At 32.8% G+C, this 19,710-nt stretch overlaps 1 protein-coding gene across 1 annotated transcript; it reads left to right on the forward strand.

Annotated features, from left to right (window-relative positions):
* The first annotated feature begins 13,412 nt into the window (after positions 1–13,412).
* LOC133872080 (zinc finger protein 2) lies at positions 13,413–14,226 on the forward strand. The gene has a single exon (XM_062309596.1). It carries the CDS (start codon positions 13,417–13,419, stop codon positions 14,080–14,082), a length of 666 nt encoding a protein of 221 aa, XP_062165580.1. The 5' UTR covers positions 13,413–13,416; the 3' UTR covers positions 14,083–14,226.
* The last annotated feature ends 5,484 nt before the right edge of the window (positions 14,227–19,710 follow it).

A 19,710-nucleotide genomic window follows, 5' to 3' on the forward strand; every position in this document is an offset into this window, starting at 1 on the left:
AGGGACAACAAAAGGATTACCATCTTACTCCTCACGTCGAGTAAAAGTTTTGGTACTTCTCAGCCGAACTCAACATTAAGTACGTAGAATTCCATCTTGTTTGAACATCTAAAAACACCGTTTTCGTACATTGAATGTTTTTACACGTTATACATTCTTTAAACCTTATTATTCTCTGTGGTGAAGACCTCACAAATTTCACTGCGTTCCTAATATTAGAAAAACAAAACTCCAATTCTTTCATTTTCAAGCCTTCATTTACAACAAGATTTAATATATGAGCGGCACGCCGAATATGAAAGAATTCACCTTCCAAAATAGTAGCTCTCTTGTCATTCAACTTCTTTCTCATATAATCAATCACCACATCATTGACTGTAGCATTATCAGCTGTAATAGTGAACACTGATTCAACTAATGTATTCTTCAATATTCTTCCAATATTTTCACCCCTATGACTTTAAATTAAGTTGAACTTGATTATTTTTTTATGCATTCTCCGATCAAAATCTATGAAGCTAGTGGCAACAACCATGTTGTTTAAATTTGGAGAGATGTCCATGTATCGGTAATGATGCAAATCCTTTTACCCCTTAAAAAATTCTTCAAATGAAGTTTTTCTTCCTCGTATAGTTTCATGCAATCCTTTTGTAGAATAATGCGGCATGGTAAATTGAACCTTGGTTCAATTCCATTCATCAATTCTCTAAACCCATCACTCTCCACATTCCTAAAAGGCAATTCCTCATTGATGAAATTTTGAACAACCAACTTCCTTTTTTTAATCGGATTATACTTCACAAATCCCAATTGGTTTGTATTGCTACTAGCGCCCTTTGACATTTCCTTAAATGACGGTTGCAACAGAGTTTGACCTTTGGGTACATTTGATTTTTCCGATTTTCTAAGTGGAAAGGTTGGATAGTTAAAGTTAAGGTGGGTCACCAAAGCTAAAGTGTCATTTCTCCAGTGACACCCTGATCCTATTGTAAAAATTGCATGCTGCCTTAGGGTTTTCCTTGTCAATTGGTTCCACTTTTGTATAGTGCGACCATACAATTGAATGATTCACAGCTTTTGATTTTTTTTTTTCTTGGAGGGATCCAATTCTGTTTGCAAGGAAGGTGAGGGGATACCAACATTTGTAGATAATGTTGCAGGATTGTCATGTAACTCATTGACATATTTATAATAGGCCTAGTTGTGATTCACCCCTATAATATAACACACCAATTGTTCAAATCCAAAAAAAATCAAGCAAGAAAAAATCACAAAACAAAACCCACTCATCTCAACACAACATGCATAAACTTTAGTAATAACCACATAGCTTGCCCTCTATAAGTCTTAACTTCAGCTTAAAATCTTCAAAATTTAAGTGTCCATTTATTCCAAGAGAGTTTACTTCCATCAAATTTTGATCAGGAAAATATTCAATGCAAATCTATGATTTCCTCAAAGACCTCAAAGTATGAGACCTTAAGGTTAAAGGCAACATGGTGAGATTTTGCTAAATCTTTCAACTCATAGAAACGTTCTAAAAAAGCCTAAACAGAATCACCCTCACAAGCTGTCAACCCAACTCTTTGTTCACCCTTGCAAAGCTTCAATTTTCACTTTGTACTAAATCCAACAGAACAACGCACTTGCAGCACCACATTCTACAATGCCAACAAGTTGTTTTGGACCAATTTAAGCAACCATATATCTAAGTCAATGGAAGCTACTTTGTGAGAATTGTAACATAACTGATAACAGACAACTAAAACACATTTCAGTTCGTAAAACATGATCAAGTCAATAAAGCCCAAAAGATATCAAAATCACAAATTGTTTTATCTACCCAATACAACAGATCTACCGTAAGTTATCATAAGCCATATATAATTTTCATTTTTCATCATTTAATGCAAAAATCAGAAAGCAAGAACACACTCAAGCACCAAAACAAAAGATTTAAAGAACAGATCTAAAAATGAACCAGATTTAAAGAACAAATCTACAAAAAAAAATGATCCAGATCTAACCTAACTGTCTGCTTCTTTTGCTCTACCTGCTTCAGAAATCACTAGATTTGTGGAGAAACAGAGAAAGACGAAGTCAATAAGGATGAGAAAGATCAAAGACGAAGGCCAATTCGACCGAAGGAGAAGAAGAACTGAAGGGGTGTTTACCGTGTAAGGCTGAAGAAGAAGACGTGTGTGCAAGTACATGGATTAGACAGTGGTGACGTATCAGATGGTGAGGGCAGTGGAGTTGTGGGTGACAGTGGAGAGCGTGACAGACATATGCATGAGTGTGCCAGGGCTAGGGAGTACAGATGTGGAGAGTATCAAGTGTGAAGGGCCCAAAGGTTTGACAATGTGAAGAAGAAGAAGAAGGCAGGTGGTGCGCAGAAGGGTGAGAAGTTAGAAGTGGGAAAAGGTAGGGGCGATAAGAGAAAAGGCTGAAATAGGAAAGGGTTAAGGGGTGTAGCATTAGGGTAAACGGTAGGGGGTAATGTGATGTTTGGGAAGAAGAAGAATCTTGATTCTATTTGCTGTAGTGTCAGTTTTTTTTTTTTTTTTGAAAATCCGGATCCTTGAATAAAATTCTGATGCTACTCGAATTCACCCCAACTCATTTGAATGAAATCCGAATTCCAAAGCAAAATAAACACGTGATGTTGATGAGATAATCGTACAGTCCGAATTACATGCCACTTGATAGGCAACTTGCAAAAGCAAGCAATTACAGCTTGCTTTTGCTCAGTTCAATAAATGGCGTACAACATGTATGAATATAATATAATATAATATATTATAATAAAAACTCGGGAAAAAAATATCTTATATTATATTCTACACAACTTTTCATATCACTAATCATTTGCTACCATGATTTTCCGTGAAAAAAATAATCACATTCAACTCTCACCAAACATGATTTCAAATAATTCAAATTCTACTAAACATCCAAACATCTTTTTCTGATTCGAAATTGGCGCACAAAATAATAATTCAATTTATATTTTAAAAATCAAACACCCAAACGTATGGTGGGTTTGGATGCAAAAAGAATCAAGATTATTTTTGCTATAGTATCGGGTTTTTTTAGGTGAGTCGGGTGTTTGAATAAAATCCTAATTTGCTCGAATTAAACCCGTTTTTGCTTCAAATAATTTCAAGCTTCATCCCAAATTCCAACGCATGATTCGCTCTTCCAACGCACGTTTCATTCACTTTTTTCGTCAACCAAAGTGTCAAACAAGTAGGCGACGTCTCATCCGCTTTTTGCGTGGACCAAGGTAGCAGATGCGTACAATGCTCGGAGCTTCGGCTACGCCGGGGGGTTTCAGGCGAGGTTCTGGCTATGGCAGTCCTTGGTTACCGATGAGTTGAGACGGCTACCCATCTGTCAGGTCGCCAAGCACTCGTGGGATATTCACATCACCGCTCTTTCCCTTCACGCGGACGGGCTACTTGGCTTCTCCAAGGCGTTCAATGATGGTGGGGAAGAGTGCGTTGAAGTGGAGCTTGAGGTGGTCACGGAGAGCCCCCTACGAGACCCTTAAGTTATTGTCCATGAGGAGATCCAAGCAGCAGTCCACCAGCGCCGTCATCTCCGCCGCGCTCAGGCTCTTCTGCGAGCCCTCCAGCACCTCGTACAGGTGCTCGACATCCGCCATCCCTCCTTCGTGTCCTTCGCGCGCACCAACTCCTATGCTTCCTCCATTGCTGCTCGGATCTGGTCAGGTTGAGTGTGTGAAAGGGAAAATGTAGAGAGAGAAATAGGGAGATCGAGAGCGTGAGAGTGAGAGTGAGAGTGAAGCTTGGAGAACATGCTAGAAGGGTGTTCCATTTTTCTTGGATTTAATGAAATTCTTACTTTTTTAGCATATCGATTTTTTTTATTGTTTAATATATTGATTTTTCTTGAATTTTTTAAAAAATCCATATTTTTCTTGAATTAAAAAAACATATTTATTTATATTAATAATTATTTATTTATAATGTATTCATATTTATTTATATTAAATAATAATTATTTCAATCATTATTTCACACTAATTTTCATAACTCCAATCATTATACATAATTTTTCATACCTCCAATCATTTTTTATCATGGTTATCCGTAAAAAAAACAATCTCATATAATTCTCACACAAACATAATTTCAAATTCAATTTAAATTCTACTTATCATTTAAACACATTTTATTTGCCTCAAAATTTGTAAACTAAATTAATATCAAAAATCAAATACCCAAACGCACTATAGAGATCCTCTGACAAAATATGAGTTTTATCTTCATCCCACTTTAAGAACCTCAGTGCTGACACCTCGGCTTCCCAATACCCCCCGACGAGTCAATTTCTTGTGTCAACTTGTGTTGCCCTTTTGTCTGCCACCCATACTACTTGCTAAACATTCCTTTCTCATCTCTCGCAACACGAGCCACTTTCCCATCCACCTCAGGCTTTATCTTCATCTCTTCTTTTCTTTGCTTCATATATATATATATATATATGAAAAGAAAACACATACCTTTTAAATTACTACTGTATTATTAATGTGTTTTTTAAATTATAAAAAAATATCAATATCCCCTAAAGCTAATAAGAAAATAAAAATAACCTTAAAAATGTTTTAATAAGGCAAATATATTCCTTATAAATTTGAAAAAAAAAACTAAAAAATAAATATATTTATTTTTAAAATTGAAAAAAAGATTTTTTTTTTCTTTTGAAGATTAAAAAAAATAATAATAATAAAAAATAAAAAAAAACGAGAAAAATGAAGATTCAAGGGACGGCCCAAACTAAAATTATATAAAACAAAATCTAAACAAGAATTTTTCCTCTTTTTTTTTTTAAAAAAAAAATAATAATAATTTTTGTTTTGTTTTTAAGAATTTTTATAATTTTATTAATGGTATTTTTGTCATTGTAGGGCACATTGACATCATTTGATAATTTAAGAGGAATATATTGACACAATTGATAGTTTGGGGGGCATATTGACAATTGAGTAGTAGCTTAAGAAGGATATATATGTGTTTGTTGGGGATAAATCCCACTCAACCCGATCCAAAGAGGAGATTCAAAAGTCAAATAAGGTTCAAACAGATAAGAATAATGATCATATCAGAATTCTAAGAAGATATCAGATCAGAAGTCTAAGAAGAGATCAAATTAGAAGTCTAAGAAGGATTAAATACCAATTAGAACTCTGACAACAGTTCTAGATCGACAAGAAGCAGGAATCCTAATCCAGGTTTGACTCCACCTCTATGCCTATAAATAGGCTCATACCCCAGGTATAAACGAAGACTTAATTTTATGCATAGAGCATTATTTTCTCACAGAAGCTAACTTAGGCATCGGAGCGGGACCCCCGGAAGGGTCCCTAGGTTTTGTTGTTTTGCAGAGTTATTTAGAAGCGTGAAGAACATCAAAGGAACGTGCAGATTCACACCATACCGGAAACTGTACCAACAGTGTTAATGTGCGTGTGTGTGTGTATATATATATTTTCCTCTTCTTCTTGTATCAATAATAAATGTTTCGAAGTTTTTACCCAAATTAAAAACATCAGATTTGCTATATATATGTACGCTGCTTTGTTTTTATATAATTTGTTCTGTACAAAAATAATAGAAGAACAATATATCTGTGTCTGATATAGAAGATACATTTAAGTAGATATATGAAGAGATCGAATTGAAAGAAATATTGATTAATTCAAAAGCTGAAATAGTTGACACTAATGTTTTTGGTTATAGGGTAGCAATTTCATAAAGCACACTGAATTACGTGTTGCGTTTCAGTAATCATGCACGGCATATTGCCAAATCGGAATGAAAATTCTAATTATTTCATACTATCATTTCGGATGTCTGCAAACTGTGTCTTGGGTGGGCATGGCAAAGAAGAACTCTAGTTATATTTTTACGTACCGGCGCTTCAAAAAAAAGGGCTATTAGTATTGTTTGAATAGTACCGCTTTAAAAACGGTGCTAAACATAGTGACAGTTAGGATTCTAAATTAGTACCGTTTACTCTTCGAACGGCACTAATTAACACTATTATTGTTCAAATGACACTATCCAAAGAGTGTCATTTCATTGTTCAAACAGCGTTAACAGTTTTTAACAAAAAAAATTCATAATATTTAAACTGGAAATATGGGAAACTCAGAGTTAAGAGTACTCTACCTAAAAAATCTTGCTAGAGCTTGCATGGTCAGAAGAGCTGAGAGTAGCGTACGCCATCAAAATTGCTTGACAACATGATATGATGATGATGGATGGTGGATCATGCATGCAGCCGAAGACACCACTATCTTTTGTTGATGGTACGTTCCAACGCTGAAACAGGAAAAAAAGTGCAAAAAGTGCAGACGCCAAAAAGTGGGTTGATGTAGGATCCCAGTTTATCTCAATTTCAGAACAGCACTGAAAAGCAACATGAAAAAAGAAACACAAAGCTGAGTTTCAACATCCAAAAAGGCTGGCCACGCATGGGCATATGTATAAAATTAAACCCACTTCGAGCTCATACATCATACATGTCACTACAACCACAAAACATACATGAATCAGATCAACAAAGCACTCGATCAGGGAGAGAGAGCATATATGGGTGATGAAGAACCATATATATTGATAACCAAAGCATAATTCGATTGATGACAATAACTGTTGTTGGAGCATATGAGTATGCACCACAAAATATTTGGCCTTGGTCGCGATCGGTTGCTAGAGGTCGAAAAGTTGTCGGAGCTATCAAATTGACATTAATAGTAATCAGTGACGACTTAAATGATAACCTACATGCACACCAGAACTGACTTTAGGTGTCGTTGCTGATAATAGGTTATCAATGACGATAATTATAATATAATAAATGAGACAACACGTCATTGATAATAGTATTATTTGGTTTGACGATGATGAGCGACGACTACTCCTTATTGTTGCTGATAATGATCGAGGATTTTTTTTTTTTTTGCTGATTGTTTAATTTTATTTTTTTTAATATCAATTTCATTATGTAGCACTTTCAATACCATACAAAATTCCAAGTACTAGTTAAAACATTGAAAATCAAATCCAACACAGTGATTTGGTTAATAAACATTCATGAACTAAGCTGACAAAATATTGTGGAATCTTTTACCTAATAGATGTGACGAATTTGAACAAAAGAAAAAGAAAAATTGCACATGCACTAAAGCCAACTTTAGAAATTCACCACTTATCAATAAAAAAATCTTATTAATAGTCTAGGTAATAATATACTGCAAACTTATCAAAGAGATTGAAGGGTATATTAATCTTATACTGTAAACTTATCAAAGAGATTGAAGGGTATATACTGTAAACTTATAAAAATCTTGGATTTGTCTGTTGCATGATGCGATGGAACAGGGGAGCCAAACATCAAAGAACAGGTAAGAGGATTGTTGATATCCTTCAGATGTTTTTCCTATTTTTTCTTTTCCAGTTTGATATATTAATCTAGCTAGCTTGATTGAAGATCTAAATATTATGTATGATCAAATTCCGTGGTGCAGTTTTTTGGAAAGGGTACGTAGATGAGGCTAGGGAGCGGATTGCCCATATTGCCATGTATGTGAAGGCACTACACTAGTGTTACAATTTTCTTGTATTTCTTTCAAAGAAGATTAAGCCCTCACCTGGCATGAGAGGATAACAATATTATTGGCTTTCAAAGCTGAACTCGATCAATAAGAATTGTAAATTCTATTTTGAAGGTTTTCTAGAAAACTGGTACAGATGATATAGATTATGATTCTATCAACTTGTTTTGATATTTAAATCTTTGTTTCAGTTATGTGGTACAAATGAGATTGTATTTCTTCATTGTTTGGTTTTTGGGTTTAGCCATTGAAAATGAGATCTAACAAAGGCAAATTAAGGTGTGTCATGTGTGTGAGCTAGCTTAATTATGTAATTATTGTGGATTGTTGAAATTGATGTATGAATAATGATTTGTGGATCCAGAATCCTATTTGTGGATTTGGGTTCATTAACAGATTAAAAAACAAAAAAAAAATTTGGTTATACTAGAATTCTAGTATAACCAAATTTTTTTTAATTTTAAAAGATAAATGGCGTTTTATGGAAAGCACCACTAACTTCTAACATGATAAATTAGCATACAATAACGTTACAGGGCTAATCCTAGTTTATGTATATGACTCCGGCCATGTCATTTGATCAAAGGGTCGTAATTTGTGTTCGAATGTCAGGTTCGAGTTGTGTTGAGAAATAAATTTAAAATTACATAGGTAACTCTAATTCGACCCATTGAATTAAACGGGTCAGACCCCTCAACCTTCACTTGCTTATTTCATGCTGGATTTTGTGAATTACGTAAAAAATTGTCGGCCCTTATATCGTATGTCGGGTTCAGGTCGTATCAAAGTATATATATAAGATTATATAGACCAACTATAACCCGACCTATTTAATTTCATATTAAATTCGTGTCAAATTTATGAACTATATTAAAAATTATCAGCTTTATTTGAGACCGTCGAAAAGTGAAGGGGTGTTTGCATGTCCATAGACTGATATGCTGTACGTTGTATTGTTTTACAAAGAATTTATGTTTCGAACCTATAACATTGGGAATAATTGACCAACAAAAACAGCAACAGTAAGGCAGCTTCCAGCTGGTTTGTGCGGTGTTTGTGAAGACAAGACTCGGCGCAATCATAGCTGACCTGCAAGATTATGATCCCACAATCATGTTGCAAAACAAATTTTGTTTATGTTAATAAACCTTAAAAACTTGATTTCGTGTCTGCCATTCTACAGTTGTATATCCTGTGCCCATGTGCTTGGCTCAGTTGTATTTCAAACGTTAAATATGGAGAGAGAGAGAGAGAGAGAGAGAGAGAGATATTCATATGGGTTATGATGGATGTGTGGTAAAGGAGTGAAGAGTGAAGACATGGGTGGCCTACATGCAAAAGGAACGTGGGTCCCACGGAGGCATAAATTATGATCGATGGCGAGAGGTGTCGATCAGTTCTGTACAGTTTCCCAAACAAATTTTCTAGGACTTTTGCCCTTCGAGCTCTGACTATGTGGCTGATAGATTGATGGTCACGATCCTAGGATTAGGTTCGTGTCTGTCATTTTGGACGCTTATAATGTTCAGATAACTACTTCCGCAAATTCCGCAAGGACCCTCCATAACTTGTCTCTTAATATGAGCACAAAAATTATCTATACCAGTCTAGTCAATATGACAATAACTTAGGTAGATAATGTAAGAGATTTTACATAAATTTTATTTAATAATTTAGGTAGATAATTAAGCAGTTTGAAATTTATGTTAATAGTAAATCTCATATATATGAGGTTTTTCATATTATTTCATTGTCTAAATTACTGAGTGCAGTGCTGCGATCTTAATTCCCCCTCAAATTTTTATTTTTTTTTTCTTCTTCTAGCTTTTGGCTGAATTTCTCTTTCTTCCATGTCGTTTTGACATAATTGTACATTCGAGGAAATGTTGAACATCTCAATTAGGAGTAATTATAATGAGATCCTAGTCTCTAATTGTAATATTAGAACCTAAGATATGTTCATTACAACGAATATAATCTGTAATGAAATAATTATTCCTACAATCATGTCGTTGAAGTTGTGTTTCCGTACATATACAGAATAATTGTTGTGTAGCGAAGAATTTGATATTCTAATGTTAAATTAAAAATTGAAATTATATATTAAAATAAACATATCATAAAGACATAAAATTTAACTTCTACTTATGTTATGTTTGTTTCGGTGTAAAATGGTTTCTGGAAAATGATTTCGGCATTTTTTAGTGTTTTGTGGGGGCGAAAATAATAGTCAACTAGAAAATTATTTTCATTTGACAAAAAATGCTTAGTAAATTCTAGAAAATGATTTACGCTTTTTAAAAGCGTAAATCATTTTTCCCATACGACAGACGCAGTCGACCCTATTTTAAATGACGCAGTTGACCTTCATGCTTAAGCAGTCGACCATCGCCGAAATCTGGCAACCATCGCTAGCTTTAGACAAGCCACATTTCAGCACTGGTCGAAACCCGGCCAGTGCCGGAATTTGAAAATTTCTGCCGAAATCCGGCTACGTCCAGCCACCGTCGCTGAATTTCGAAGATACTGTGCCAAATTCTGGCCAAACTGGTAGGAATATGGCCAGAATTTTGGCCGGGATCATGCTAGAACGGCTGGGATGACTGAGATTCGGCCAGAACGGCCAAATCTCTGCCAAATGGCCGGTATCCGGTCGGCTTCCTGCCACTTTAAAAATAATCTTTTAAAATAATCCCAATTTGTAAAATATATCATTATTGTTAGTCAATGTGTATATTTTAGTTAAACATAATTTTTTTAGTTGTTTTTTTTTATATTATTTTACATTAATATATTTTATGTTGTGAATAAAAATTGATTTTTATAAGTTAATATGATTGAATGAAAATATAAAAAATATTTGTGATTTTTCGTATGCGCCAAACACCGAAAAATGACTTCCCAAAAAATATTTTACGAAGAAAACCATTTTACACCGAAACAAACAGAGCATTAATGTGCATGGAAAATATTTAAAGTACTACAAGTTCTAGTGTAACAATCTATTGGGATTATGTTCAATAAGACCACAGTAATTGGCGTGTTGCAACATGAATCTTCGCAAGACCCACCCAACTCTGACGATGAGAGACATCTAGATGAAGTGCTGCTTAACGGTTGTGCCTACGTGGATTTGGATGCTGATGTTGACACCCCATCCCCTGCGAATGACAACGTAAGAAACCACTCTAGAAAGCGTTTTGGAAGTACTGCACCACTAAGGTCTACGAGAAAAAAAGAAAAGGCAGAATGTGTCGGAACAACTTGAAGCAAACTTGTCCGCTATGGAGGAGTCGTGCCAGAGTCGTTCTATCTCAATAATAAATAGCAAGAAAGGCTTAAAGATTTTGAGCAACAACAAATGAGGAGCAACGACGTTGGACATTACCCTTATTCGATAAAAAGTTGCATGGCTATTATGTCAATTCACATACAAACTCATGATGACAATCCATACCATGGTAAAATAATTCAGAATGTATAGTTGAGAAGAAGTTAACAATTTAATTTTTTTTATTTAATTATATATTTCATCAATTACAAACCTTACATTTGTTTATAAAAATACTAATAATAAAAATTATAATACCACTAGCAACGCTCACAAATATATTGCAAGTATTGTGATTATCAGTAATACTAATTCCCACTAATATTGATTTATATTCTTGTCTTATTTTAATTGAGAATACCGAACATGTCCTTGTTATTGTCTTTAGTCAGTTTTATTTATTTATTTTTACTTGTCAAAGGAGGGATATATAAGCAAATTTAGAACTTAGCAACATGATTGCACGGGCTTTATGAGTTTGAATGTCTTTCATGATCAGACTGAAGACTGAGCGATAACTTTAAATTGTCGAGGAGGATTATCCTGGCTTCACTATAAGGCATCTCTAGGAATAATAGTTAAAGTAATATTGAAAAGATATATCTTTATTTTAGCTATTGCTATTTTTATATTTTCTTTAAGAAATTCTGTATTTTACTATTTACTTGCATTTAAATACTATTTTATGTGGAAAAAAAAATGTGAAAAAAATAAGGAGAGAGAGAAAGAGAAAGAAAGAAAGGGAGAGAGAAAATAATAAAAAACTTTTTGTAGCGTGAATAATGAATAAACAGAATAGTCTATTTATTATTCACACTAGAAGGAAAAAAAAATATTTTACCTATTCTGTTGGAGACGAAAAATAACTCATAATAGTCAAATTTGACTATTGTGAATCATTTACCTATTCTGTTGGCCGGAGATGCTCTTACTATTCATATTAGAAGGAAAAAAAATCTATTTTACCTATTCTACTGAAAACAAAAAATAACTCATAACAGTTAAATTTAGATATTATGAATTATTTACCTATTCTATTGTAGATGCTCTAACGATATAGTGCATGCAGTACACTCCAAAGGATGATTTGTGCCATATATAAATGGTCTCTAATCTTGTTGCAGTTTTTGTGTAGGCAAGATAATTTATATTGTTTACCATCTAATTCTAATATTGGAAATTTGATAAGATTACTGCTTAATCTCAAACTCCCTGTTGATAAGGTGTTGTAAGATCAAACGAAGGTGTGACTGGACCTATGATTAGATGGGTAAAATATCAAACAAGATTCGATCAAGGCAATGTGCTCGTTTGATAATGTTCTCTACTCTAGAAGAGTTTTTATTTTTATTTTTTTTTAGCGAAAAAGTAAAAGTATTAGCTGGCAATACTAACAATTTCCAAAATATTTAAATTTATTTTAAATTTATATTACATCAAAACAGCTTTTTTTCTTTTTTCTATTTTTTTTTTAAAAATAAAAACTCATTTTTAAAAGCATTCTCCTACAAACTCAATATTAAGGAAAAACTTCAGTTATTCTCGAAACATTAATGTTTCTGCAATCATAACCTAAAGCTTTTACTTTTTGTAATATCAGCATCCGAATAATTTTTTCCCTTCAATTTTACCAATTTATTTTTTTGTTAAAATGTCAAAAGTGCTCCTTTTTTGTTTTTATTTAAAAAAAAAAAAAAAAAAAAAAAACAAATACGAAAAATTCTGGTGACCCACGGCCACCCGAGGGTCTTGACTAACCCAAATCATAAAAAGGGGGATTCTTGATATGCTAACATTACAAAAATTTAAAGTTCAAAGTTTATGATTGCAAAAACGCTACAACTTTCAGAGTAAGTGAAGTTTTCCCCAATATTAAAGACAAACAGAATATTTTATGATAAAGATTTCTTTTAAATTGGGTTAGAGGGACTTATTTCAACTCAATCTATAAAAATGCCACATGCCTCTTTGTATGTGAGAAACACAATTTTTTTAATTGCAATGACAAATGAATATTTTACAATAAAGATTTCTTCCAAATTGGGTTCGAAGAACTTATTTAAACTCTATCTATAAATATGTCATATGTCTCTTTACATTTGAGAAATTTATTTTTTTTAATTGCAACGACAAAGTGAGAAGAGCAAATGTCAACTTTTTCATTACAATTAAAAAAATTATGTGTTTCTTACACGTAAATTAAGACACACATAACATTTTTATAGATCGACTAATTTGAAGGAAAACTCTATCCAGTATTTTATAATTGTCCATGAAGATAATAAAGATAAACAAGTTTAAAAATCAACTATCTATATTCTATAATATAAACCTATATTCTATAATATTAATCAAAAACATATTTTTCCTTGTATATGTGGGGGGATCAATACAATGGGAGTATTTCATAGACCGACAAGCGATCCCGATGCTGCCACTAATGGAGGAGACAATCCTTCAATTCCCCTCTGATCTCTGCAGCTATCTGTCTCTTTCTCTCTCTCTCTCTCTCTCTCTCTCTCTCTCTCGCACTCACTACTCAAAGCCACCATCTTTCCATTCTTTATACTATTTGTGGTTGCAGGGAACAGTGAACCTCTGTATATTATATACTCTCATCGATCCCCCACTCTTTCATTTCAATTCCCATAGACACTTTCTTGCTCTCATGGATTTCCAACCCAATACTTCTCTTCATCTCAGCCTGCCCAACAACCAGCCAAATCTAGATCTCCTCCTCGAGTCGTCACCTCCTTATCCGGCCGCCGAACCGCGGGTATTCTCTTGCAATTACTGCCAAAGGAAGTTTTACAGCTCACAAGCGCTTGGCGGCCACCAAAACGCTCACAAGCTGGAAAGAACATTGGCCAAGAAAAGCAGGCAGCTAAGTTCCGCCGTCAAAGCTCATGGAGAACAAAACCATCAGCCTGCTGGTACGAGTCATATCCGGCGTATTCAGCCACCTCCGGCCGGGTTTGAACACCGCGGAGTACATGCCGGTAGGTTTGCTTCGTCGACTACTGATCATACATGTTATTATGGGAGGAGTACTGAGAATGTCCAAGAAGATCAGTTCAACCAGCTTGATTTGTCTCTAAGGTTATGAATGTATTTAGTTGAAATGTAATTTCATTTTTATATGATTCACTATCATCGATATATTCTCATGTGCGAAGATTTTCAGCTGATCATGATCACAAAGGAGATCGATGCAGTGGGTTAATTTGGATATGCTCATCAATGACATAAATTAGGCGTGATAATTCTTCTCCGCATGTCGGGTTTGGGTCATATCAATGTATGAGTATAAGACTATATAGGTCAATTATAATCCGACCCATATAATTAAACGGATCAAATACTTCAACTACAACCCTCTAATTTTATACTGGGTTCGTGTTAATTAAGCTTGCGTGTCATGTCAAAAATTGCATGTCATTGCATCGCGTGTCGAGTTCAAGTCGTATCAAAGTATGAGTATAAGACTATATAAGTTAACCTTAAATCAACCGGTCATTTAATTAAGCGAGTTAAACTCTTCGACACCTAACCCTTTAATTTTATATTGAATTTACATCGAGTTTACGAATAATATAAAAAATTATCTGTCATAACATAAATATTATTGTAACATTTTATTTGTTGGACATGAAGTGTGTTCGAAAGATAAATGTAAGACTAAAAGGCTAACTGAAATAAAGACATGATTGAAGGATCTATATATTAAAATTCAGTCTGTCGTTATCAGCAAAACATTATTCCAACAAAAGTATATTGAAGCATGTCGACCTTCGTTCTCTCTCACTTGCAGTTCAACGTACCCTTTTAGCTAAAAACAAAAAAAGCCACTTTTTTCCAGTTTTTAAAGTCTACTGTCACATGCAAATGGATAATAGATTTAGTAGTGCATGTATTCACAAAATAATTAGTGGTGGATAATGTACAATTGCAAGGGTAGTTGACCAATATTCAACCATGTAATAAGCCTACGAAATAACAGGGTTTTAGCGGGTCCCAAAAACGCCATTAAAAAATAAAATAAACCTACTAAAACTAAAAGATTAGTGACGTTTTCTTAAATATCGTTATTTTGCAGGAATAAACAATGACATTTTTCATAAATTAAACGCGGTTTTTTTTTTTTTTTTAAAAAAAAAAAACAATAGCATTTTTTAAAAGTGTCATTATTTTCTATAATACCTCGCCCTTAAGCTTAGGAGTAATTAGTTAGAACCCAATAATTTTTAGATTAATTTTAGGAGCTCTCAGGAGTTTATATTATAATTTTTAGAAAATTAGAATAATTATAGGATTTATTAAAAATATTTTACGAACTCCGGCATAAAATAAAAATTTCAAAATTTTAAGGGTCAATGTCATTTTGAAACTTTGACTATTTAGCCATGAAGTAATTTTATTTGAAAAAAATAAAAAATAAAAAAAATCAACATGGGTGAAAAATGATTTTTGTTGAATGTTTGGCCATTCATGGAATTTAGGGGAAAATTTCATAATAGTTAATTATGAATGAAATATTTCTATCAAACCATGAATGTAGTGAAATTTCATTAAAATAAAAATTTTCTCTAATAAAAATGAATTTTTCACTTAAAGCCCAATTAAGTAAATAAATTAAAAAAAAAAAAAAAAAAAAAAAAAAAAAAAAACCAAATGGGCCGGGTTCAGAAAATTTCGAACTTTATTCCTGAACAATAGGGAGTATTTTGGTCCTATATAAAAGTTTTGGACCCTTGGAAACGAAGATGCACATTAAAAATAATTTTTCTTTAGTTTATGGGCCTAGTGAACTAGTTTTGGGTTCATTTGATTTTATCTCAGCCCATAAATGTTTTGAACGAAATTTCTGGTCAACATGTGGCCCAAGAACAGCTTGTAGACAAACCAAAAATCTGGTCTCAATATGTAGGGATTTTTTTGGCCCAAAGAATGGATAAAATGCCTTAAAACAAGGCCCATTAAGGCAAACCATTGCTCAAACCTTGCTTGGAAGGGTGGAGAATCTTCTAGAAGCTGTATTGTCAATCTATGAATAGACCCCAAGTTCACCCATATTAGATTTATAGTGTTGGCAAATTCAATATCAAAACATATTTGGTTGTAAGTTTTAAGTATGTAGTTAAGTCGGTGTAAAAGTTTATATAAGACATGAGAATTCAAGTTTGAGTATGTTGTCCAACATTGACCTAGTCGGATTAAACCAGCCATTGAATGAATCACGTGCAATGGCAATCAGCATAAACTGACAACTTTGAATCTTTCTCAGAGGTGTCTTACAGGAACCATTCCTCCACACTTGAGAAACCTATATCATTCTTGTCTCATTTATCCTTAAAAGACAACCATTTTAATGGCTCTCTACTCAACTAGTTAGCTTCTTTACCAGGGTTGGAAATCGTCAACTTTGGAGAGAATAATTTGAATGGAGAGATACCATCATGGTTTGGGTTGTTGCCCAAACTTGAATGAAGGCAAGTTTGGTGGCGTTGGAAAGCTGACTTAAAATGCTATAACTTTGTATTTAACAAAAAGTTTCCAACTTCAAAGTCAACTTTGTCAAACGGACTTCCAAAAGCGAGTACTCGCTAGGCTATTTGCTAAAGGGTTCAAACGGCTAGCATCAGAGAGCATCGGACCGTTCACTTTAAGATGATTTTATATACATGTAACTTTTGTATACAGTTATGACTTATAACTTAATACGTAATTAAATTTAATACTTATCATTTTTATTTTTATTTTACATAAACGCACACGCACACAGAAATAGAGAGACGATAAATATCTATGTACTTATTTATTTACATAGTTTGGATCTCTCACACAAAAACTCTCAATTCTGTTAGAAAATAAAAATGTGGGAATTACAAAATTAATGAAAGCAAAATAAAAACTATATTGGAATGATTGAATTCTTGGACAATAAGGTGAATATGAATGTGTCCCTTAGATAAATATTGTCTCCCCTTTATATAATAAGTTTTGCAATAGGGAATATAGCAATTATGTCCTCAGAATACAATATTGTCCGAATGTAATGTGCAAATTACAAATTATAAACACTACATTAAACAAGAAACTCTGTAACAATAGAGAAGAAGAAGGAGGATGGAAGAAAAGGTGTTTAAGTCAAATTTGCTAAAAGTTCTCTTTTATAAAATTACAGTAGTTTATTATTGTTGAAATTGTAGTTTCTGATTGTTAATGTTATGACTGTTAAAAAGCAGTCAAATACTGTTAAAAAAATATGACTGTTGGAATAACAATTTTTTACAGTTAAAAAATGACTATTGTAAAAACAATTATTTATGTAAAAATTAGAATAAATATATATATGTTAGAATAGCAATTATACACATCAGAAAAATGCACACTTAAATAATAAGCTTGTGGCTTGTGCAAGTGTGCGACGGTGCGTCAATGCGACGCACGTGAGAACGATAGGCTAATGCTTTGTACTGGGTGACACAACTAGCACGTGTCAACCCAAAAGCCATTCTAAAATAAGTATAAGAATTACTAAGCATTTCTAAATATGAGCCATATTTTTAAAAAATATCTCTAACAATACTGTGATTATAATAACAGTTATGATAGGTTTACCAAAAAAAGTCCCCAAGGGGTAGCTCAATCGGTTGGGGACCACGCCTTATGAAGCGGAGGTCACTAGTTTGAATCCTCCCTCCCCCCCTCTTGTGTGGACATGTCAAAAAGAAAGAAAGATAGGTTTACTAAAAAGAATCATTTTATGGAATTCATAGCTGATAAGATAAGCACTGAAGAGCTGTTTAAAAATACATCATAAAATCCACTTATCTTTTCTTTGATATTTCTTTAACACGTATAGTATAGCTTTATACATATACCAATATACATGTTATTTAAAATGCATATGTATATAAATATAAAGCAATGAAACAATTCAATAATCACAAAACATATAAATCACATTATTTATTATATGTAATGCATTTTTCTCTCATTATCCTCTAGGAGACTCTTCCGGCTTTTTAAAGGACTTGAACCTTTCGTTTACGGCTATCAGGAGAAGCCTTCAGCTCCTCGGTTAAATATCATTTCTAAAAAAAAATTGATTTCTTATTTAATTTGAAAGGCACATTCGGCTTCTACAATTAACATAAAAAATACCCTTTAACTTTACATTAAGACCTTCTGGCTTGATATTTAACTTGAAAAGCATATTTGGCTTCCACAGTTAACATAAGAAAACCTTCTACCTTCATATTCAACTTTAGGATCGAAGACCTTCTGGCTTCCTGTTTTATTGTCTTTTATTCTCTTTAATCAATAGTACTATGCAATAACATATCTATCTTAAAACCATTCTTTTGTTTATACACTTTATATGCTTGCGAAAGAGGGGATCCATTTTGCCTCAGACCGTGTTTGGTTTGATTGTTATCCAGTTAGTATTAGAGAGATTGTAATTTCAGAGATACCTAATCTGGATATTTAAGAGTATTCTGCTCTTGTTGTTTACCTGTTTATGAATGAAAGATGAATTTTTATCAAAAAAAAAAAAACCATTCTTTTGTTCTCATAATCATCTCCTTTCATTTTGCAAATAATTTCAACACATGTAAAAATAATTGAAAACATATAATCATGTTATTCATAAAATGCTTAAGCTCATGTAATTTTAATATTCGTACTTCAAAAACTTTATCAAATACTTCATAAAATAAAATACTCATAAAAATAATATTTCTCAGTAAGTAGTTATACTTACCACTTCACAAACTATCTAAAAGCAATTCCTATCTTTAGTAATTCACTGCAATTTATTGCGCCCACACGCAACAATTCTATATTAGTCTAATATTAATTTTAAAAAGCTAATATCTAAACCATTGATTATTTTCCTTATACTCTGTTTAAAAACCGACAACATAACGACATATATCTAAAATGTCATAATATGATTCGGACATCATAACGGCTATGTAGCTTTACCACATATTTTCGCATGGGCATTACTACAGTACTAGTATAATATTTATTTAAAAACATTAACATTACTGGAGCATTACAACAGCACTATTGTAAAATACCTAATAATATTTAGGCTGCATAACGGAATATTTGTAATATTTAAAAGGATGATTGAATATAATATCATTCCCTGAGATATTTAATCACACTTTCCAGAACAATTTATGCATTATATCAACATAATTTAAATACTAAATAATTAGAATTGATATAAAGTCCAATTAGGCATGGACTTCCCAAACTCTAGCATAATACAAATCTGGAACCTACTATTATTTATTTATTTATTAATTATTATTAATTTATTCTTTTAAAACAAAACTCTTGAAAATTCTCAAAGCTTCAAAATTTTCTTTCTTTTTGAGTCTAGTTCGAACTATCTACTTATGAGATCAAACTAAGAACATAAAACTAGACATAAAATATATTTGATCTAATTTAATACCAATATTAATAACAAAAAATATTCTTAATCATCCTAATTTATTTTTTTGGGTATTATACCCACCGAGACAACCTGAAATGCCACTAGATCACACCCACGGTGGTTCGATTAGAGAGTTGAGTATGTTGTATAAAGATATTTGAGGGCATGCAGAAAGTATTATTTTAAAGGGTAAATATATAATAAATCCTTAAGTCAATTCACGATTTGAAATCAGTCTCTCACTATTTAAAAATTAATTTTTACACCTTAAGTTCG

Source organism: Alnus glutinosa, chromosome 6, assembly GCF_958979055.1.
Source record: "Alnus glutinosa chromosome 6, dhAlnGlut1.1, whole genome shotgun sequence".
NCBI lineage: Eukaryota > Viridiplantae > Streptophyta > Magnoliopsida > Fagales > Betulaceae > Alnus > Alnus glutinosa.